Source organism: Mobula birostris, chromosome 25 (genome assembly GCF_030028105.1).
Source record: "Mobula birostris isolate sMobBir1 chromosome 25, sMobBir1.hap1, whole genome shotgun sequence".
Classification (NCBI taxonomy): Eukaryota; Metazoa; Chordata; class Chondrichthyes; order Myliobatiformes; family Myliobatidae; genus Mobula; species Mobula birostris.
Window position 1 is genome coordinate 52,927,107 of NC_092394.1, and position 23,987 is coordinate 52,951,093.

General features: G+C 46.6%; 1 protein-coding gene across 1 annotated transcript in view; it reads left to right on the plus strand.

Annotated features, from left to right (window-relative positions):
- The first annotated feature begins 257 nt into the window (after nt 1-257).
- The window catches only part of p2rx1 (purinergic receptor P2X, ligand-gated ion channel, 1), an 89,198-nt gene continuing 65,468 nt past the window's right edge, over nt 258-23,987 (plus strand). The window contains exons 1-2 of the mRNA XM_072243172.1: nt 258-278; nt 2,601-2,735. Coding sequence (XP_072099273.1) covers nt 258-278; nt 2,601-2,735 — 156 coding nt within the window. The remainder of the gene's footprint in view (nt 279-2,600; nt 2,736-23,987) is intronic.

The window sequence follows — 23,987 nt, forward strand, 5'->3', positions numbered from 1 at the left end:
ATCAGTTCAGAATCAGGTTTGTATGCATGCTGTGAAACTTGCTGTTTTTGTGCAGCAGTTCAGAATAAAACATAAAACATTACCCTCATTTACAATAAGAAATAAAATAAATAGTTCAAAAGTGGACTCCTGAGGTAGTGTCCTTTCAGCAATCTGCTGGCAGAGGGAAAAGAAGCCGTTCCTGAATTATTGAGTGTGGATTATCAGGCTCCTGTACCCCTGCCTGATGGTAGTAATGAGAAGACGGTGTCGTCTGGATGCCGAGGATCCTTCACGATGTACGTCATCTTCTTGAGGCACCACCCTTTGAAGATGCCCTCGATGCTGTCCCTCAATGATGTAGAGTTACGACCTGCACACTGAGCCCTCTGGCCCTGGATCTGAAGATGCCCTCGATGCTGTCCCTCAACAATGTAGAGTTAGGACTTATACACTGAGCCCTCTGGCCCTGGATCTGAAGATGCCCTCGATGCTGTCCCTCAATGATGTAGAGTTAGGACCTGCACACTGAGCCCTCTGGCCCTGGAATCACTGCCTGCCAGAAAGAGACCTTTTCATTCTTAGTCTGAGAACGGCCAACAACCAAACTTGTTTTTTAAAATGTGGATTTTAATCTATGGGTTGGGGACACCGCTGGCACTGCCATCGTTTATTGTCCATTCCTAATGACCGGAAGCACAGAGCTGAGCAGCTTGGAGTTTGGAGGTATGTGCTGACCAAACACTGACAGAACTACACATTTCCTTCCCTAAAGAACAGTAATGACCTTGGCAGGAGCAAGTTCACTGTTACTAAGACCGGCTTTCTAATTCTGGATCCATTTAATTTTAAATTCTGTTTTAAGTGACAGGATTTGAACTCCAGAAGTGGTCAGTGCTCCTAGATGTCACTCTAATGATCTAGGTGCCGTATACAGGAATTGCAGAGAGGGAAGGAGTCATATCTGCTCCATGCTGGATGACAGGTCCCCCTTGCCACAGGACAATTGTGAATCGGTCAGACTTTGACAATAATTCATTAGCTTCTTATCGCCAGATTATTTTAAAGTTGAAACCTAATTTCACACAAACATTTTGGGATTTGATCTCATGTCTTTGGTATTTATTAGCACCAAGGGAGGTGGGTTGACTGCTGGTCCAATGAATGACCGTAGGCTGACCCAGTTAGTCAGTTCACCATGTTATTATTTTCCGCCTTCACTATTTTCCCTTCCTTCTCTTCTCCGGGCTGATTCAGTGTGGAGGGAGGAGAAAGGTGTTGCCAAGTTCTGCAGCGCGCAGTGTGATCTCTGCTGGTAGCAGGGCTGGGCGCTTGCCAGGGTCATTACAGGTGTGAGTGTTGACGTTAATGTGCAGGCTGCACTGGGACACGAGCCAACAATTCCACACCGGTCTGTGCTGGTGCAGCTTATTAATGCAAATATAGATGAGGCAAAGAGTGCAGAAAACCAGAATGGACACGTCTCCTATAATCAGCAACCTGTCGGGTTCAGCAGGAGGAGAGAGGTCTCTGGCCTGGAAACCGTAAAGTGGCCGGGTTCAATCCCCTGCACTGAGATTCCTGCTCCAAATTCCGAATCAAAGGACCCAGCTGGGGGCATTGACATCTGAGAGCGTGCGACTGTCTCCTCACCACCCTGTCAAGCTCTCTAATCCCTCATCACATCGGGCCACTTCAGGCCTCGACCCTGCTGCAGACATGAAACCATTGGCCAGAGAACAATCTACTGACAGAAGTTCAAGTTCACGCAGCTGGGCCTCAGCCCAGGACTCAGAGCTGGGGCCGTGATCCATACTCACTGGGACGGTCGGGAAATGGGGATTGACCCTCAGTCCTGCTGACCGGCACCAGGTTAAAGGTCACCTCTCTGCTGACATGGCAAGGAAGGGAGTGACGTGAGCTCAGGGAAAGCCGGTCAAACCAATATCTTTCGACACAAACCACCCCCCTCCTGCCCCTTGCCGTATACACGCACACACTACAGCCAGTCTATGTGATACCTCTGCTATGACAAGTTCTCCAGCACACCGTAATTCAGACAAAACAGAGTGGCAGGATAGACCTTGCATTTCTTTGACACCTTTTAGATCTTCAGGGGATTCCAAATTTTTCTGCAGGCAATAACCTACAGTGAGGAGGGAGTCGCCATTGTGACAAAGGAAATCGCAGATATTTTGTACATAGAAAGCAGCCACAAGCAGTAATGTGACAGGCAATATTATTTGCTGGTTTTCCTCTGGACTGTGAACTCAGCAGTTGAGATCTGGAACTTGCAAGCAGAAGAGGTGGTGGAATGTTTTACTTTATGTTGAGATGCAGCACAGCACAGGCCCTTGCAGCCCAATGAGGCTGGAGTTTCCCAATTACACCTTTGTAACCAATTAACCTACTAACCTGTACGTCAAATGAGTAGCAAGTAGATGTGCAAGCTGTCAGATGTCCAGAGTCTATGGTGTGGATATTGTAAGTACTTAATTATTTATTCATGTGTTGAGGTACGGAGGAGGCAGATTTGAGAAGCTGTTGTCATGACCCATTGCAGTCCTTGCGGTTCAGGTGTTCCCACTCTGCTGTTGGCAGGTTGATTGCTGTTTCTGAAGGGGTTCCAGGATTTGAACCCAGTGAAGACGAAGCTGGACATCATCCAGGATATATTCCCAAATCACGGCAGCTTGTGGGTGGCGGGGCCCTTGTCCTTCATGGCGGAGGTTGCTGGCTTTGGAGGATTTGTCACAGTAACTGGGTGGACAACTCCTACACCGGTGGGAGTGGGAATGAATGGAGGTGCTGGCTTGGGGGTTTTGCCTTGGGGAGTGTTGATCAAGTATTCTGCACACCTTAAGTATTGTTAGAGCTGCGTTCATCCAGGCAAGTGGAACACATTGCATCACACTCCCGATTCAGGTTTTACGGGCAGAGGAGAGGGTTGAGGATGTCAGGTGAGTCATATGGCAGAGTTTATCCAGCCTCTGAGAGAATGCAATTCACGCTGGAATTTTAAAAGCATTTCTGTTTTCCGGTTTATGATGAACCAAATGTAAATCAATTCATCATGCAGAGCATAGGGAGATAGATGAGAGAGAGCGAGAGAGAGAGAGAGAGAGAGAGAGAGAGAGAGTGTGTGAATGAGAATGGGTGAGAGAATATGGAGGGAGTGAGAGAGAGAGAATGAGGAAGAGAATGAGAGGGAGAGGGAGAGGAGGAGAGAGAGAAAGGGAGGGGAGGAGAGAGAGGGGAGAGGAGAGAGAGGGGGAAGGGGAGGGAGAGAGAGGGGGGGAGGGGAGGGGGAGGGAGAGGGAGAGGGGGAGGGGAGGGGGAGGGGAGGGGGAGAGAGAGGGGGAGGGGGAGAGGGGGAGGGGAAGAAAGAGGGGGGAGGGGGAGGAGGGAGGGAGGAAATGAGTTGAAGGGAAATGGGAGTTCTAGAGCTAAACTTGTTGCCAGTGGTGAAGTTTGATGAACACACCATATTGTTCCTTAAAATGCTGAATGGAATATTCACCCCATTACATATTTATACTGCCCTTGAAGTGATGGTTAGGTAAACATTATCACCTAGCTTTCAATGGGTATCTCAATGCTATAGAAATGAGTCAGTTTCGTTTCAGGGCAGTGTGGGGTTAAGAGTAATGGCGGGAGGCGGTGAAGTTGGTTATTCATGTAGTATTTTACTTTCTTCATCAGCAACAAGGATGCTGTGTCATGGACTCTCCAAACTCATGGTGTTTGCCACTTATGAAGTTGACACCTTGTTCATACTGAGTGAGCATAGGATTTGGAACACTTATCTAAATTCAGCTTCAATACATCCAAAGACCTGGCTTCCTCCAGTCTCAGAGGCCGAAAGTTCCTGAGACTCACCACTCTCTGAAAGATGAAAGATGAAATTTCTACGTATCCCTTTTAAGTGACTTGTAAAACCAAGAGACCATGATACAGAATTACAACATTTGGCCCATCGAGTCTGCTCCACCATTTCATCAAAGCTGATCTATTTCCCACTCAGCCCCAGTCTCCTGCCTTCTCCCCGTAACCCTTCATACCCTGAAAATGAAGAACCTATCAACTTCTGCTTGAAATAGACCCATTGACTTGGCCTCCACAGCTGCCTGTGGCAACAAATTTCAGAGATTCACCATTCTCTGGCTAAAGAAACTCTTCCTCATTTCCATTCTAAATTCTGAGGCTGTGTCCTCTGGTCTGAGACTCCCCCACCATAGGAAACATCCTCTCTACCGAGTCCTTTCAACATTTGATGGGTTTCAATGAAATCCCAAGTGCCCTTCCACCTCAGATCTTTTAATTTTCTCTCCATTTAGAAAATAGTCTTTGCTTTTATTTCCTCTACCAAAGTGTACAACTATACACTTCCCAACACTGCATTCCATAGAACCAGAGAACCAGAGAACTATAGAACCATAGAACCATAGAACATTACAGTACAGAAACAGGCCTTTTGGCCCTTCTTGGCTGTGCCATCTTTCTGCCTAGTCCCACTGACCTGCACTTGCCCATTCTCCTAATCTGCCTCAGTCCTTCTGTAGCCTAAGGCATGAAAATCCGCAGATGCTGGAAATCCAAGTAACACACACAAAAAATGCTGAAGGAACTCAGCAGGCCAGGCAGCATCGATGGAGAAGAGTGAACAGTCAACATTTCGGACTCAGACCCCTCACCAGGACTTTCTGCAGCCTCTCCTTTCTGTACTCTGACTCATTGTTATCTGAGCTATGGCCCGCTACAGTTCAGTTCCGTTCAGTTGAATCAAGTTTCATTGTCAATCAACCATACATGAATACCGCCAAAAGCAATAGTGTTCCTCTAGGGCCAAGGTGCAAAACACAGTACCAACAGCACACAGCACATGCACACATATAGTTACGATAGCAGAAAATTATACAGGCACAAAAAGTATATATAGTCCAAAATCCTGAGTGTCATGGCCTATAGATCCATCGTGCACTTGTTGTCCTAATCAGGTTGGTCTTCTACTGAGCGAACACTGGAAGGCAGTGCTGATGGGACGAACCAGGCCCCAGCATGGATTCCAGCTCGGCCACAGAGGCCTCTGCTCTCTCCCACCCCACCTCGGCATCTCCTCTCCTGGGCAACTGCAACGGGGGACACTGGGACATGGGGGCTGGGAGCATGCAGCAACCAAGGCAACGTGGATTCCTGCCGTTGATCTTGAGAATGAGCCAGTGAACCAGACTTGCCACCTTCTGCGTTACCAATGTCCAATAGGGTCTTCTGATCACAATAAAAACATCCAAGACAAACATTTACACCGTTTGTTGGACTTCTGTACGACAATGATACGCACCAAGTCCAGGAGACAACATGGTACACAGTTCCATTGCTATTCAGTAACTCGCTAGTAGTATAGACCTGCAGTACTTGAAGTTTTTAATATCCAGCAGTGCCTTGTGATTGTAAAAAAGATGTAAATGACAACCAACTACACCTTTGGTTGGACACAACGAGGCTGCTGTGACCGTGCATGCCGCCATCTTACAGTGGTACCATCTGCAAACTTGTAGAGAGTGTTTGAAGCAGTTACAGTTCGCTTTTCCCCACCTAAACCCCTTCCACTCACCCCCCAAATACATAAACCCCCACCTCCCAACCACCACCCCAGCAAGATACCTTGCTCCTCCTTCCTTGGCAGTTGAACTCCACCCAGTATTGCTGATAATTGGCTGTGAATTGCAGAGGTGACCTTGGCCTATGAAAAGATGCAAATGGAAGCTGTTTCTGGAGGAACGTTCTGAAGATCACCTACAAAGTGAAGCCTGGTGCGATTAAGCTGTCAGAAACATGAACTGGGTGATGAATCGAAGCCAGTCTTGGCTTTGAGAAGTGATGCAAGAGATAAGCTGCTTGTGAACATTCCCGGGCCTGCTGAGAGCACAGCTTTCCAATGCAGATTTTTCACACGTAGCTTGCCTTCCCGATCTTTGGATGCGCTGCATGAGGCTGCCACACTGACACGTAGGCTGTGCTGGACCCTTCTGCTGAGCTCAAACACCGACACCGTGAGCTACCTCAATCAATTCAAAAGCATTTCGAGGAAATGTAAGCAATTATACCCCTGGTTCAGCGGCTCCATCTTTCTGTCCTTGCTTCAAGGACAAATTGCTAACCAATGTGGCCTTCAACCAGCCAATCAGTGCTAAAAAAAATCCCTGAGCTACAAGCCTTTACGTTTACACTGAGATTAAGTCATCCTGCTGTATGGCTGTATGGGTTTAAAGGTGACTAGTGGCCAGTGTTGACAGCGTTGACCAGGGACCAGCACGGATTAGTGCTGACAGCTGGACCACTATATAACCACCTTTGGCCAGTGGCCATTGTTGATCACCAGTGATCAAAGACCAGCATTGAATAGTGACCAGAGTTGTCTGTCATTTACCAGAGACTCTATTTCCAGGCTGGTATTCCAAGGCACTGATTCTTGCTTGGAGAGAGGACGTTGATCTCTCCACGTGACATGAGTGGGTCTGGACAGTGAGAGGTGATGGGTGACCTTTCTTCACTAAATCCTTTGCAGAACTGCCTTCAGTTGGAATACATTAACTGGGAGCTGCCTGACTTTTATTGTTTAGACTCTAGAATGTGTTACTGGTCTATGCTGCAGTGTTCAGTGACATTTTCCTTTCCTTCTCACACGTCAGGGTAACTGTGGGGTACTTCACCCGACCACTACAGTGAGAGGAGTGAGAGGAGTGAGGTTGGAACTGAACTGGCTGAGGGGGTGGACCTTATGGTCCACTGATGAATATCACCAACACAATAACACCCTTTTAACTGTGAGGTCTGGCGTTTTTCAAACTTTTGCATCATGGCTTGGTATTTCCAAGACCACAAGATCAAACAGAAACACTTCCTGCTACTCGGTACATGTGACAACAATAAAGCAACGACCAATTGCTGTTATCATTGGAAATGGGCAAAGATGCTTGACAAGGGCATCAACCATACTGGGGGCAGAGAGGGGCAGGAACAGGGGCTGTTATTCACTCACTCCATCTCCTACAGAAATAGTTACAACCCTTCTCCCTCACTTCCCCAGTCATGGGTTTCTCATGCCACTATAGTTTAGAGGCCAGTGCTCTGCCTTTGGCAGGGATCGTTCAGTGTCACTATTTAGATTAGATCAGATTAGATTCAATTTTATTGCCATTGTGTTGAGTACAGATACAAAGCCAATGAAATGCAGTTAGCATCTAACCAGAAATGAAAAGAATAGTGTTATTTACAAAATAACTGTGAATAAAAAAAGTGCTACAGCGCACAAATACAAAAGTACTGAGACAGTACAATAGGGATGCAATACTGCTTAGCGCTGTGATGAGAGGTTCAGCAGTGTCACAGCCTCAGAGAAGAAGCTGTTCCTGTGCCTGCTGGTCTGGGAGCAGAGGCTCCCATAGCGCCTACCGGATGGGAGGAGAGTAAAAAGTCCATGGTTAGGATGAGATGCATCCCGGATAATGCTTTTCACCCTGCCCTGGCAGCGTTTATGGTAGATGTTCTCTATGGTGGGCAATTAACAATTGTCTTTGGAGCTTCTAGCAAAGGGAGCAATCACAAAACTTGGGTCCTTGGTCTCTGTACACACACACACACACACACACACACACCTCCACAGACACACCACACACACACACACACACACACACACAGACATGCCCACACACACACACGCTCTCTGCACTCACTCCAGATTAAGTCGGAAGATGACGTTGGAATATTTAATTGATGATCAGAGACCCACTCTGAGATGCCCATTAGGTTTTCCTGCCAGTTCACACATACACACGTGCTCAGTCTCTCAGTACAGAGTCCAGCAGCTGTTGTAAAGTCTGTGCTACATTTTTCAGTCCAGATGGCACAGAAGCTCAGAAAGGCCAAACGCAGTTAACACAGCTGCTTTGGGGGCATTGGCAGCACACTCGCTCGAGCACCCGCTTCACACAGGAAGTGTCATCCTGCAAGCGTGACTGTAATGAATAGGAGCTGTCTCTGGCAGCTGGAATCCATGGTGTTTATAGATCTCTGGTGTCCCATTGTGTTGGCACTGTTGAAGCTTCAAGGTGGTCAGCACTTCCAAAGCAAGCATGGCAAAAATACAAGCCTGCTGCCATCTGTGTCACAGCTACCAGTGTCCTTAACTTTGTGGTCTTGTTGTCTGGGCTTATGGAGGCAGAGAAAGGAGGAGGAATGATGCACTGCTGCCAAGCTGAGTGTAGACTATCATTTTAGCAAGCTCCCTATAGTCCATTAGGGAGGGCTATGCACACTTGATCAGGCATTTGCTGCCTGATAAGCAAAATAAAATAAAATAAGGACAGTGATTTCCCAGGAGAGACAGCATGTGGTCCATTATCCTGCCGAGACCAGGCAAGGAGAACTCAGACTCCGATAGTCCACACGTCTGTTAAAGGTGAGCTTTCAGCAATCGGTGTTTATCGTGCTCAGACGGCTGCTCAGGTAGACTCAGCACTCTCGCAGCCGTGGCATTGCTGAGTGACACTACCACATAGAAATACTTGGTGCTGTTGGCAGTGCGAACTGGGCCTCGGTTTGTACGAATGACATGCTGGTATTTTACTCCCAAAGCTGTCAGTTTCAAAGCATCTGCATTGGCTGACATGTTCAATAACTCTGGAATCGTCCTAGAGCATCAGGGTCACCAATGTAGGTCTTCACAAATAAAACAAAGTGAGGTGTTTTATGTTTAATGAAACTCGCAATGCATTTCATTGGACTCCAAAACCTAAACACAATATCGCATGAAAAATCTTTACATCCTAACATCATCACATCAGACCAGCCTCTTAAAGTGAAACCCCAACTCAATGTCAGTGGCTGTGAATTATGTACATTTCTCTCAATTACATCACCTTACAGAGGCAGTGAGTGAAGTTTCCAGGCGTTCCACTGTTCTTCCGAGCTTTCTTGCAATAAAACCCCCTGTGATTTATTGAAGAGGAGAATAATAAAAAAAGGTCAAGCTACAGTCCTTGTTCCAGTTCCTTGTTACGGTGCTTGTTCCAGTTGTGTCAAGGTGTGGATGACAGTTCCAAACCTGGGGCAAGTGGCAGAGCCACATAATGAGATGGAGACTTCTCACAGTCCGTTCTGACATCAAGTGTTGCATCTCAGGATTTCGTTCACATCCCTATAATTTGTCATGTTACAAATGTTTGCTCCAGTCCTGTATCCGAAACAAAACATGGAGGGTGAGGAAAGCTGTAAATAAAGCAGTGCAGTGCTAACTGGACAAATAATAGCTTTGAAAGGAAGCTGTATGTCATTGCCAGCTCTGGTTGAATGGATTTCCAGAGGTTTATTGCGCGATCCCCGCCTGTAACCTAAAGCAAAGAGTAAAGTATTCACAATTACTTTTTCACTTTCATTTCAGGAGGCCATCCATCCATCTGGTCCATGCAACGTTTCAAGAGAAGAGTCCCATCAGTCCTAATTCCCCCTTCTCTTTTCCTCGCGGTCCTGCAGTTCATTCCCATCAACTTCTCATCTTTTCCCATGGGATTTCAAGGGACCCACGTAGCACGCCTTCAGGACATGGAAGGAACTCAGAGCGCCCAGTCGCTAAGTGCAAACTCCGCACAGACAAGAGCTGAGATGAGGATTGAACCAGGATTACTGGAGCTGGGAAGCAGTGAGTGTGCTATGTGTTACACCATTGCCACCACCTCCCCCCCCCCAACAAAATTTTTCTTATAATTTTTGTTATGTACATATTGCTTGCAGTCTTGATGGCACTGAAACAAGGCTTTGATTGTTTGGCCTTGTTGGCAGTTGATCAATCCAACCTCCTTTAGCTAATTAATTATTGCAAGAGCACAAAATTCCAGGCAGAAATGCAATGGTTTCACTGACAACATGGCTGTCACAGTGACGTGACTCATCCTTAGTGACCTCTCGAAATACCGGAACTACCCTCTGATACAGATCATTTCATCACATCAGTGCATTGAGGTAGCACATGGGTAGAGCAGTTGCTAACCAAGCCGAGATGTATCCAGATAGGATGCTTTCTGTGGTGCATCGATAAAAATTGGCGAGGGTCAAAAGGGATATGCTGAATTTCATTAGTGTCCTGATTAGCCTCCTTTCTTGGTTGTGGTGTCTAGGTGGTTAGACCAGGACTCTTGGCGATGTTCATGCCTAGGAACTTGGAGCTCTCAGCCCTTTCAACTTCAGCACCTTTGATATAAACAAGAATGTGTTGTCTGCCTCCTCTTCCTGAATATAATGATCACTATATTCTAACTGAATGACAGAACTAACTTGAGGGGTTGATGTCCATTTACCCACTTGTGAGAACTGAATAGGGATTTGCAGCAAACAGTTGTCTAAATAGTATTTCTTCAATGGTCCACATATGAAACAAGTGAGCTTGAGAACAAGTTGGAGCTTATTTTCTGGCATTGAAGTTTCTGATAGTTTCCCAAGGGGTCTGCAATTCAAGATTCACATCTCATTTTCAAAGTACAAAGCTATTAGTACAATTAGTACTTTGACAAATGGATGCATGCCATTGCAAAAGACAAAGCAGCCAGAAAATTAATCTATTACATTTCAGCGAGGTTAAAATGTTGCTTCAGGCTAAAAGTGGTACAAAATAGTTTCAGATAATTAAACCAGTTTATCAGGTCTCAGCTGAATCAGGTGAGTTGGAGAAATGTCACTGTATCAGAGTGATTCACCAAATGATCATGTTTCACTGGAGATCTAATTCAGTGAGTTGATGAGAGAAACTTTGTCCTATTAACCATACTTGTGGTGGTGCAGAGTCTGAACCCAGTTCAGAGAGAACCAGCAAATGGACCTTGGCCCTCAGATTCTGTCTTCATTTTCACAGGGATGTCACTGTCAGGTAGTATTGATGTCCTCTTCTACTCAAAGTATTGCCTGACCCCACAAACCCCTTGACCACATGGGGCCAATTTCTCCTTTGGATAAAGATGCTCAAAACTATGAGAGTGCTGGCAACTTCTTGCACCTTATCACACTAGCTCCAGGAGAACTAGACAAAGACATGAAAAATTACTACCTACTACCCTTTCCCACCAAGAAAACTAACACGTGATCTTTCTGCAGTGGATGTGCTTCCAAACCCAGACAAACATGGTTATACACTTCAATTTGCATTCCCTTGCATAAACTAAAAATGCCTTCTCGGCCTGAAACGTCGACTGCACCTCTTCCTAGAGATGCTGCCTGGCCTGCTGCGTTCACCAGCAACCTTTATGTGTGTTCCTTTCGTCATCTGAAGGTTTCAGTAACCACGGCCAAACCTCTTTGTGGCCAATCATTTCATTAGATTCTGAGCCTCCTGGCAATTCAAATGCTCTCCTGGTTTTGCCTGGATGAAAAGAAACAATGAAAAGCTACAAGCTGTATATGCTGTGAACGGTTCCTTTCTAATCATTGTTGGGTAGATAATCAGTACTTTGGTGAACAACTGTTTTTCCTACATGTTGAACAAGATGTATTCAATACATCTGGTTCAGCTTATCCTGGTGGCAGTCTGTGCTGTACATTGGTACGGAAGAAAGGCGAGGCACAGCTGGACAATCCTTGCAGGAAGACCTGAGAGCAAACCAATGCTAGTCTCTGACCTAAACATTTGCTTTCATCGCCAAATGCCCACTGAACGAAGACCTAAGAACTGCCAGCAGTCACACCATTGCCTGGAGAAGACTGGGATAGAAATGTCACAGGCAGCAGCTGCCATGCTAACACGCATCTGAAGCAAGCCCAGTCCAGGCAAACACAGGAACCTCCAGTACATTCTGACCATTGAACTCAGTTGACGTTTAAAGCTTTGCACGCTGAGAACAGATGGTGTTCAACTTACAAGCTCAATGATTTATTGATCCCTCAGTGGACAATGCAAGCAACAGTGGGCTCTTGTGGGCTGCCCCCAGCACAAATAGATTGTGTTGGTTGTTAGCACAAACAAATCATTGCACTGCACATGTGATACATAAATCAATCTGAATCTGAAATCTGTAAACAACAAACAACAGGAATTCTGCAGATGCTGGAAATTCAAGCAACACACATCAAAGTTGCTGGTGAGCGCAGCAGGCCAGGCAGCATCTCTAGGAAGAGGTACAGTCGACGCTTCAGGCCGAGACCCTTCGTCAGGACTAACTGAAGGAAGAGTGAGTAAGAGATTTGAAAGTTGGAGGGGGAGGGGGAGATCCAAAATGATAGGAGAAGACAGGAGGGGGAAGGATGGAGCCAAGAGCTGGACAGGTGATTGGCAAAAGGGATACGAGAGGATCATGGGACAGGAGGTCCGGGAAGAAAGACAAGGGGGGCATCCAACCTGATGGCATGAACATTGACTTCTCTAACTTCCGCTAATGCCCCACCTCCCCCTCGTACCCCATCTGTTATTTATTTTTATACACACATTCTTTCTCTCACTCTCCTTTTTCTCCCTCTGTCCCTCTGAATATACCCCTTGCCCATCCTCTGCATTCCTCCCCCCCCCGTCTTTCTTCCCGGACCTCCTGTCCCATGATCCTCTCGTATCCCCTTTTGCCTATCACCTGTCCAGCTCTTGGCTCCATCCCTCTCCCTCCTGTCTTCTCCTATCATTTTGGATCACCCCTCCCACTCCAACTTTCAAATCTCTTACTCACTCTTCCTTCAGTTAGTCCTGACGAAGGGTCTCGGCCTGAAACGTCGACTGTACCTCTTCCTAGAGATGCTGCCTGGCCTGCTGCGTTCACCAGCAACTTTGATCTGAAATCTGTAGTTCACTCTGTAGAAGCCTTGGTCATTTCTGTAATACAACACCAAATCAGTCAATCCCCCATCAAGTCTGTGCTGGGCATCTACACTAATCCTGTCTAATTCTCCCCACATACCCGGCAACTTCATCAGACTCGACCCCTCATGCTCACAGCAGGGGCAATTTAACCACTGACCCTCTCACTCTGGGATGGGGGAGGAAGACAGAGCTCCCACAGAAAAGCCAGCCACTCACAGGGGGGGCATGCAGACAGCACACAGTGATCATGATGGTGGCTGCTTCTCTGGCCTTGCACAACCAGCCTGCCACTCAAACCTCAATCTTTCGGGATTGCTAATTATGAGTAAAGATTTTTTACGTCTTGTCTGATACGAGGTTTAACGTTAGGAAAGTCAGCATGAAAAAGTGAGTCCTAAAACATCAGCATTTGTCAGAAAAACAACTGCTGTTCTGAAATATATCCCTAAACCATATAACAGGGTTGTTGGATCTCCAAGGAACTAAAATGAAATCAGTTTGTCTCTTTGAAATGTTGAACTTTGCTCTACGTAACCCTAGTTCTGTCAGTTGCCAGAAAGTGACAGTAGATCTTGTCGAGGGTACTCCCGAAGGTAAAGTCAGTTGTACTCCTGTTATTTCTGCCTGCTCTGAAACAGCATCGATTACGCAGAGCTTCATCTTAGTGAGCACCAGAAGTGAAGGTAGAAGTATTAAACATCAAAGGGAAATTCAGGAAGCAAAAAAAAGCTCCAACTGTTCAGATGCGATTGTAATTTGCAATGGAAATTAATTCACTTTTCAGACAAACACCTGTAGATCAGATACATTTGTGAGTTAACTTTTACATTCTGAAGAATTTGCATTGAGTGTCACTTAGCTTCCCTTCAATGTAGAAATATAGATGCAGCAACTGTGACGAAATGGATCTATCACTGAGGACGCTGGTAACCAAGGTCATGTGAAACCGAGAAGTCTAATGTCAGGGGACTGATTGATCAAATGTAGGAAGTTAAGGGCAAAGGTCAGCAGAGGGCAGCATGATCAGTGCAGGAATGGCCGCCTGCTGCTTGCGTTTTCTGTTTTACACCATAATATACTGTGCCTCCTGAGCTTGTACTGGCCAAATTGGAAGACCTATGCTTTGGTGTTTGGTACTGTAGGAGAGAGAAGCACTGGTGTTGTAGGAGAGGGAAGCTCTGGTGTTGTAGGAGAGGGAAACACTGGTGTTGTAGGAGAGGGAAACACTGGTGCTGTGGGAGAGAGAAGCACTGGTGTTGTGGGAGAGAGAAGCTCTGGTGTTGTAGGAGAGGATAGACTGGTGTTGTACGATGGAAGCACTAGTGCTTTTACAAGAGAGAGAACACTGGTATTGTGGGAGAACGAACACTGGTATTGAGGAGAGGGAACACCAGTATTGCAGGAGAGGGAAACACTGATGCTGTAGGAGAGAAACGCTTGAATTGCAGGAGCGTGAACACTTCTGATGTAGGAGGAGCAGCACTTGTGTTTTTGGAGAGAGAAACACAGACTTTGCGAGAGAGAACACTGCTGTTGTGGGAGAGAGAAGCACTGGTGTTGTTGGTGAGAGAAGCTCTGGTGTTGTGGGAGGGAGAAGCACTGGTGCTGTAAGAGAGAAAAGCACCGGTGTTGCAGGAGGGGAAAAAACTATTGCAGGAGAGAGAAGCACTTGTGTTGAAGGACAAAGAAGCACTGCTGTTGTAGGAAGAATAGCACTTGTGTTTTAAAGGAGAGAAGCACTTGCGTTGAATGAGAGAAGCATTGGTGTTGAAGGAGAGAATAGAGTGGTGTTGCAGAATGTTAACACTGGTGTTACAAGAGGGAAGCACAAGTGTTGTCAGACGGAGTGCACTGGTGTTGTGGGACAGTGGAACACTGGTGTTATAGGTGAGAGAAGCACTGATACTGTAGGACAGAGAAGCACTTGTGTTGTAGGAACGGGAAGTTCTGGTATTGTAGGACATGGAAGCCATGGTGTCATAGGGGAGGGAATCGCTGGTGTCATAGGAGAGAAAAGCACCTCTGTTGTAGGAGAGAACAAGAACACTGGTGTTGTATGAGATAGAAGCACTGATGGTGTAGAAGATAGGAACTCTGGTGTCGTAGGAGATGGAATACGGGTGTTGTAGGAGATGGAACACTGGTGTTGTAGGAGATGGAACACTGGTGTTGTAGGAGATGGAACACTGGTGTTGTAGGAGATGGAACACTGGTGTTGTAGGAGATGGAACACTGGTGTTGTAGGAGATGGAACACTGGTGTTGTAGGAGATGGAACTCTGGTGTTGTAGGAGATGGAATACGGGTGTTGTAGGAGATGGAACACTGGTGCTGTGGGAGAGAACACTGGTGTTGTAGGAGAGAACACTGGTGTTGTAGGAGAATGAAGACCGGTGTTGTAGGAGATGGATCACTGGTGTCATACTAGATGGAACACCAGTGTTGTAGGAGATGGAACACTGGTGTTACAGGACATTGAACACTAGTGTTGAAGGAGATGGAAAACCGGTGTTGTAGGAGCGAACACTGGTGTTACAGGAGATGGAACACTGGTGTTATAGCAGATGGAACACTGGTGTTGTCGAAGGGAACACTGGTGTCACAGGAGATGGATCACTGGTGTTATAGGAGAGAACACCGGTGTTGTACGAGATGGAACAATGGTGATGTAAGCAAGAGAATTACTGATGTTGTAGGAGAGGGAACACTGGTGTTGTAGAAGATGGAATACTGGTGTTGTAGAACATGGAATACTGGTGTTGTAGGAGATCGAATACTGCTGCTGTTGGAGATGGAACTGGCATTGTAGGAGTGAACATTGATGTTGTAGGAGAGGGAACACTGGTGTTGTAGGAGATAGAACACTGGTGTTGTAGGAGAGGGAACACTGGTGTTGTAGGAGATAGAACACTGGTGTTGTAGGAGAGGGAACACTGGTGTTGTAGGAGATGGAACACTGGTGTTGTAGGAGATGGAACACTGGTGTTGTAGAAGATGGAACACAGGTCTACTAGGAGAGAAGACTGCTGTTGTAGGAGAGAGCACTGTTGTTGTAGGAGATGGAACACTGATGCTGTAGGAGATGAAACACTGGTGTTGTAGGAGAGAGAAGCACCTCTGTTATAAGAGAGAACAACAATACTGGTGTCATAGGTGAGAACACTGGTGTTGTACGAGATGGAACACTGGTGTTGTAGGAGAGAAAATTGGTGTTGCAGGAGATGGAACACTGGTGTTGTGGCACAGCGGAACACTGGGGTTGTAGGTGAGAGAAGCACTGGTGTTGTGCGAGGCAGAAGCACTAGTGTTGTAGGAGAAACACTGGTGTTGTAGGAGAGGGAAGCTCTGGTATTGTGGGACATGGAAGCCATGGTATTGTAGGGGAGGGAATCACTGCTGTCATAGGAGAGAAAAGCACCTCTGTTGTAGGAGAGAACAAGAACACTGGTGTGGTAGGAGATGGAACACTGGTGTTGTAGGTGAGAGAAGCACTTGCGTTGAATGAGAGAACCAATGGTGTTGATGGAGAGAGTAGACTGGTGTTGCAGAATGTAAGCACTGGTGTTACAAGAGGGAAGCACAAGTGTTGTCGGACGGAGTGCACTGGTGTTGTGTGACATTGGAACACTGTGGTTGTAAGTGAGAGAAGCACTGATACTGTAGGACAGAGAAGCACTTGTGTTGTAGGAGCGGGATGTTCAGGTTTTTTAGGACAGGGAAGCCATGGTGTTGTAGGGGAGAGAATCACTGGTGTCATAGGAGAGAAAAGCACCTCTGTTGTAGGAGAGAATAAGAACACTGATGTTGCAGGATATGGAACACTGATGTTGTAGGAGAGAACGCTTGTGCTCCAGGAGAGAACACTGGTGTTGTAGGAGATGGAACACTGGTGCTGTAGGAGAGAACACTGTGTTGTAGGAGAGAGAAGCATTTCGGTTTTACGAGTGAAGACCTGGTGTTTTAGGAGTGAACCACTGGTGTTGTAGGAGAGAGAAGCACTTGTGTTGTAGGACAGAGAAGCACTGCTGTTGTAGGAGGAATAACACTTGTGTTTTGAAGGAGAGAAGCACTTGCGTTGAATGAGAGAAACATTGGTGTTGAAGGAGAGAGTAGACTGGTGTTGCAGAATGTAAGCACTGGTGTTACAAGAGGGAAGCACAAGTGTTGTCGGACGGAGTGCACTGGTGTTGTGGAACATTGGAACACTGGGGTTGTAGGTGAGAGAAGCACTGATGCTGTAGGACAGAGAAGCACTTGTGTTTAGGAGCGGGAAGTTCTGGTGTTGTAGGACAGGGCAGCCATGGTGTTGTAGGGGAGAGAATCACTGGTGTAATAGGAGAGAAAAGCACCTCTGTTGTAGGAGAGAACAAGAACACTGGTGTTGGAGATGGAACACTGGTGTTGTAGGAGAGAACACCGGTGTTGTACGAGATGGAACAATGGTGATGCAAGTGAAAATTACTGATGTTGTAGGAGATGGAACTGGCATTGTAGGAGAGAAGACTGGTGTTGTAGGAAAGAGAACACTGGTGTTGTAGGAGATGGAACACTGGTGTTGTTGCAGATGGAACACTGGTGTTGTAGAAGATGGAATACTGGTCTTCTAGGAGAGAAGACTGCTGTTGTAGGAGAGAACACTGGTGTTGTAGGAGATGGAACACTGGTGTTGTAGGAGAGAGAAGCACCTCTGTTATAAGAGAGAACAACAATACTGATGTTATAGGTGAGAGCACTGGTGTTGTACGAGATGGAACACTGGTGTTGTAGGAGATGGAACACTGGTCTTCTAGGAGAGAAGACTGCTGTTGTAGGAGAGAACACTGTTGTAGGAGAGAGAAGCACTTGTGTTTTAAAGGAGAGAAGCATTGGTGTTGAATGAGAGAGTAGACTGGAGTTGCAGAATGTAAGCACTGGTGTTACAAGAGGGAAGCACAAGTGTTGTCGGACAGTGGAACACTGGGGTTATAGGTGAGAGAAGCACTGATGCTGTAGGACACAGAAGCAGAGGGAAGTTCAGGTTTTGTAGGACAGGGAAGCCATGGTGTTGTAGGGGAGACAGTCACTGGTGTCATAGGAGAGAAAAGCACCTCTGTTGTAGGAGAGAACAAGAACACTGGCATTGTAGGAGAGAACAAGAACACTGACGTTGTAGGATATGGAACACTGGTGTCCTAGCAGATGGAACACTGGTGTTGCCGGAGTGAAAACTGGTATTGTGGGAAATGGAACACAGGTGTTGTAGCAGATGAAAAACTGGTGTCGCAGGAGATGGAACACTGGTGTAGTAGGAGAGAACACTGGTGTTGTAGGAGAATGAAGACCGGTGTTGTAGGAGATGGAATAATGGCATTGTAAGAGATGGGACACTGGTGTTGTAGGAGAGAACATTGGTGTCATAGGAGAGAAAATTGGTGTTGTAGGAGATGGATCACTGGTGTTACAGGACATTGAACACTAGTGTTGAAGGAGATGGAAAACCGGTGTTGTCGGAGCAAACACTGGTGTTACAGGAGATGGAACACTGATGTTGTAGCAGATGGAACACTGGTGTTGTTGAAGGGAACACTGGTGTCTCAGGAGATGGAACACTGGTGTCATAGGAGAGAACACCGGTGTTGTACGAGATGGAACAATGGTGATGTAAGCGAGAGAATTACTGATATTGTTGGAGATGGAACTGGCATCGTAGGAGTGAACACTGGTGTTGTAGGAGATGGAACACTGGTGTTGTAGGAGATGGAACACTGGTGTTGTAGGAGATAGAACACTGGTGTTGTAGGAGATGGAACACTGGTGTTGTAGGAGATGGAACACTGGTGTTGTAGGAGATGGAACACTGGTGTAGTAGGAGATGGAACACTGGTGTTGTAGGAGATGGAAAACTGGTGTTGTAGGAGAGAACCCTGGTGTTGTAGGAGATGGAACACTGGTGTTATAGGAGAGAACACCGTGTTGTAGCAGAGAGAAGCACTTGTGTGTGTAGGAGTGAAGCCCTGGTGTTGTAGGAGTGAATCCCTGGTGTCGTAGGAGAGAGAAGCACTTGTGTTGAAGGACAGAGAAGCACTGCTGTTGTAGGAGGAATTGCACTTGTGTTTTAAAGGAGAGAAGCAGTTGTGTTGAATGAGAGAAGCATTGGAGTCGAAGGAGAGAGTAGTCTGGTGTTGCAGAATGTAAGCACTGGTGTACGATGGAAGCACTGGTGTTGTAGGAGCGAGAAACACTGGCTTCATCGGACAGTTGCACTGGTGTTGCTGGAGAGAGAAGCACTGGTGTTACAAGAGGGAAGCACAAGTGTTGACGGAGAGGGAAGCACTGGTGTTGTGGGAGAGAGAAGTGCTGGTGCTGTGGGAGGAAGAAGCACTGGTGTTGTGGAAGGGAGAAGCAGTGGTGTTGTGGGAGAGAAGCGCTTGTATTGTGGGAGAGAAGCGCTTGTGTTGTGGGAGGGAGAAGCAGTATTGTTGTTAATGAGAGAAACAGTATTATTGTAGGTGAGAGAAGCTCTGGTGTTGTAGAAGATGGAATCCATGGTATTGTAGGGAAGGAAATCACTGATGTCATAGGAGAGAAAAGCACCTCTGTTGTAGGAGATAATTGGAACACTGATGTCGTAGGAGATAGAAGCACCGAAGATGTGGAAGATAGGAGCTCTGGTATCGTAGACGATGGAACACTGGTGTTGTAGGAGATGGGACACTGGTGTTGTAGGAGATGGGACACTGGTGTTGTAGGAGAGAACACTGGTGTTGTAGGAGATGGGACACTGGTGTTATAGGAGAGAACGCTTGTGTTCTAGGAGAGAACACTGGTGTTGTAGGAGATGGAACACTGGTGTTGTAGGAGAGAACACTGGTGTTGTAGGAGAGAATCTTGGTGTTGTACAAGATGGAACACTGGTGTTGTAGGAGATGGAACAATGGTGTCGCAGGAGATGGGACACTGGTGTTGTAGGACAGAACATTGGTGTAGTAGGAGATGGGACACTGGTGTTGTAGGACAGAACATTGGTGTAGTAGGAGATGGAACACTGTTGTTGTAGGAGATGGAACACCGGTGTTGTGGGAGATGGAACACTGGAGTTGTAGGAGATGGAACACTGGTGTTGTAGGAGATGGAATCCTGGTGTTGTCGGTGAGCACACTGTTGTTGAAGGAGATGGAACACTGATGATGTAGGAGATGAAACACTTGTGTTGTATGAGATTGAACTCTGGTGTTGTAGGAGAGAACACTGTGTTTTAGGAGAGAGAAGCACTTGTGTTTTAGGACAGAGAAGCACTGCTGTTGTAGGAGGAATAACACTTGTGTTTTAAAGGAGAGAAACACTTGCATTGAATGAGAGAAGCATTGGTGTTGAAGGAGAGAGTAGACAGGAGTTGCAGAATGTAAGCACTGGTGTTACAAGAGGGAAGTACAAGTGTTGTCGGACAGAGTGCTCTGGTGTTGTGGGACAGTGGAACACTAGCATTATAGGTGAGAGAAGCACTGATGCTATAGGACAGAGAAGCACTTGTGCTGTAGGAGCGGGAAGTTCTGATGTTGCAGGATAGGGAAGCCATGGTGTTGTAGGGGAGAGAATCACTGGTGACATAGGAGAGAAAAGCACCTCTGTTGTAGGAGAGAATAAGAAGACTGATGTTGTAGGATATGGAACACTGCTGTTGTAGGAGATGGAACACTGGTGTTGTAGGAGATGGAACACTGGTGCTGTAGGTGAGAAGACTGCTGTTGTAGGTGATAGAAGTTCTGGTGTAGTAGGAGAGAGAAGCACTTGTGCTGTAGGAGATGGAATACTGGTGTTGCAGGAGATGGAACACTGGTCTTTTAGGAGAGAAAACTGCTGTTCTAGGTGAGAACACTGGTGTTGTCGGAGATGGAGCACTGGTGTTGTCGGAGATGGAGCACTGGTGTTGTAGGAGAGAACACTGTTGTTGTAGGAGATGGAACACTGGAGTTGTTGGAGATGAAACACTTGCGTTGTATGAGATGGAACACTGGTGTTGTAGGAGAGAACACTGTGTTGTAGGAGAGAGAAGCACTTCGGTTTTACGAGTGAAGACCTGGTGTTTTAGGAGTGAACCACTGGTGTAGTAGGAGAGAGAAGCACTTGTGTTTTAGGACAGAAAAGCACTGCTGTTGAAGGCGGAACAGCACTTGTGTTTTGAAGGAGAGATGCACTTGCATTGAATGAGAGAAGCATTGGTGTTGAAGGAGAGAGTAGACTGGAGTTGCAGAATGTAAGCACTGGTGTTACACGAGGGAAGCATAAGCGTTGTCGGACGGAGTGCACTGGTGTTGTGGGACAGTGGAACACTGCTGTTATAGGTGAGAGAAGCACTGATGCTGTAGGACAGAGAAGCACTTGTGTTTTAGGTGCGGGAAGTTCTGGTGTTGTAGGACAGGGAAGCCATGGTGTTGTAGGGGAGATAATCACTGGTGTCATAGGAATGAAAAGCACCTCTGTTGTAGGAGAGAACAAGAACACTGTTGCTGCAGGAGATGGAACACTGGTGTTGCAGGAGATGGAACACTGGTGTTGTAGGAGGTGGAACACTGGTGTTGTAGGAGAGAATGCATGTGTTCTAGGAGAGAACGCTTATGTTCTAGGAGAGGCACTGGTGTTGTAGGAGATGGAACACTGGTGTTGTAGGAGATGGAACAATGGTGTCGCAGGAGATGGGACACTGGTGTTGTAGGAGAGAACATTGGTGTTGTAGGAGATGGAACAGTGGAGTTGTAGGAGATGGAATACTGTGTTGTAGGAGAGAGAAGCACGTGTTTTACGAGTGAAGATATGGTGTTTCAGGAGTGAACCACTGGTGTGTTAGGAGAGAGAAGCACTTGTGCTTTAGGATAGAGAAGCACTGCTGTTGTAGGAGGAATAGCACTTGTGTTTTGAAGGAGAGAAGCACTTGCGTTGAATGAGAGAAGCATTGGTGTTGAAGGAGAGAGTAGACTGGAGTTGCAGAATGTAAGCACTGGTGTTACAAGAGGGAAGCATAAGTGTTGTCAGACGGAGTGCACTGGTGTTGTGGGACAGTGGAACACTGGTGTTGTAGGTGCAAGAAGCACTGATGCTGTAGGACAGAGAAGCACTTGTTCTGTAGGAGCGGGAAGTTCTGATGTTGAAGGACAGGGAAGCCATGGTGTTGTTGGGGAGAGAATTACTGGTGACATAGGAGAGAAAAGCACCTCTGTTGTAGGAGAGAATAAGAACACTGATGTTGTAGGATATGGAACACTGTTATTGTAGGAGATGGAACACTGGTGTTGTAGGAGATGGAACACTGGAGTTGTAGGAGATGGAATCCTGGTGTTGTCGGTGAGAACACTGTTGTTGAAGGAGATGGAACACTGATGTTGTAGGAGATGAAACACTTGTGTTGTATGAGATTGAACACTGGTGTTGTAGGAGAGAACAACGTGTTGTAGGAGAGAGAAGCACATGTGTTTTAGGAGAGAGAAGCACTGCTGTTGTAGGCGGAACAGCACTTGTGTTTTAAAGGAGAGACGCACTTGCATTGAATGAGAGAAGCATTGGTGTTGAAGGAGAGAGTAGACTGGTGTTGCAGAATGTAAGCACTGGTGTAACAAAGGGAAGCACAAGTGTTGTTGGATAGAAAAGCACTGGTGTTGAGGGACAGAGCAAAACTGGGGTTATAGGTGACAGATGCACTGATGCTGTAGGACAGAGAAGCACTTGTGTGGTAGGAGAGGGAAGTTCTGGTGTTGTAGGACATGGAAGCCATGGTGTTCTATGGGAGGGAATCACTGGTGTCATAGGAGAGAAAAGCACCTCTGTTGTAGAATAGAACAAGAACACTGGCTTTGTTGGAGGTGAAACACTGGTTTTGTAGGAGAGAACATTGGTGTTGTTGGAGATGGAACACTGGTGTTGTAGGAGAGAACATTGGTGTTGTAGGAGAGAACACTGATGTCGCAGGAGATGGAACACTGGTGTTGTAGGTGAGAACATTGCTTTTGTAGGAGAGAACATTGGTGTTGTTGGAGATGGAACACTGGTGTTGTAGGAGATGGAACACTGGTGTTGTAGGAGATGGAACACTGGTGTTGTAGGAGAGAACATTGGTGTTGTAGGAGGTGGAACACTGGTGTTGTAGGAGAGAACATTGGTGTTGTAGGAGATGAAACACTGGTGTTGTAGGAGAGAACATTGGTGTTGTAGGAGGTGGAACACTGGTGTTGTGGCACAGCGGAACACTGGGGTTGTAGGTGAAAGAAGCACTGGTGCTGTAGAGCAGCGAAGCACTGATGCTGTAGGACAGAGAAGCACTGGTGTTGTGGGAGAAAGAAGTACTAGTGTTGTAGGAGAAACACTGGTGTCACAGGAAATGGAACTCTGGTGTTATAGGAGAGAACACTGGTGTTGTAGGAGATGGAACACTGATGTTGTAGCTGATGGAGCATTGGTGTTGTAGGAGAGAACACTGGTGTTGTAGGATATGGAACACTGGTGTTGTAGGAGTGAACGCTGGTGTTGTAAGAGATGGAACACTGGTGTTGTAGGAGAGAACACGGCTGTTGAAGGAAAGAACACTGTGCTGTAGGAGAGAGAAGCACTTGCATTTTACAAGTGAAGACCTGGTGTTTTAGGAGTGAACCACTGGTGTAGTAGGAGAGAGAAGCATTTGTGTTTTTGGACAGAGAAGCACTGCTGTTGGACGTGGAATAGCACTTGTGTTGTGAAGGAGAGAAGCACTTGCATTGAATGAGAGAAGCACTGGTATTGAAGGAGAGAGTAGACTGGTGTTGCAGAATGTAAGCACTGGTGTTACAAGAGGGGAGCACAAGTGCTGTCTGACAGAGTGCTCTGGTGTTGTGGGACAGTGGAACACTGGTGTTATAGGTGAGAAAGCACTGATGCTGTAGGACAGAGAAGCACTTGCGTTGTAGGAGCGGGAAGTTCTGGTGTTGTAGGACAGGGAAGCCATGGTGTTGTAGGGGAGAGAATCACTGGTGTCATAGGAGTAAAAGCACCTCTGTTGTAGGAGAGAACAAGAACACTGATGTTGTAAGATATAGAACACTGTTGTTGTAGGATATGGAACACTGGTGTTGTGGGAGATGGAACACTGGTGTTGTAGGAGATGGAACACTGGTGTTGTAGGAGAGAACACTGGTGTTGTAGGAGATGGAACACTGGTGTTGTGGGAGATGGAA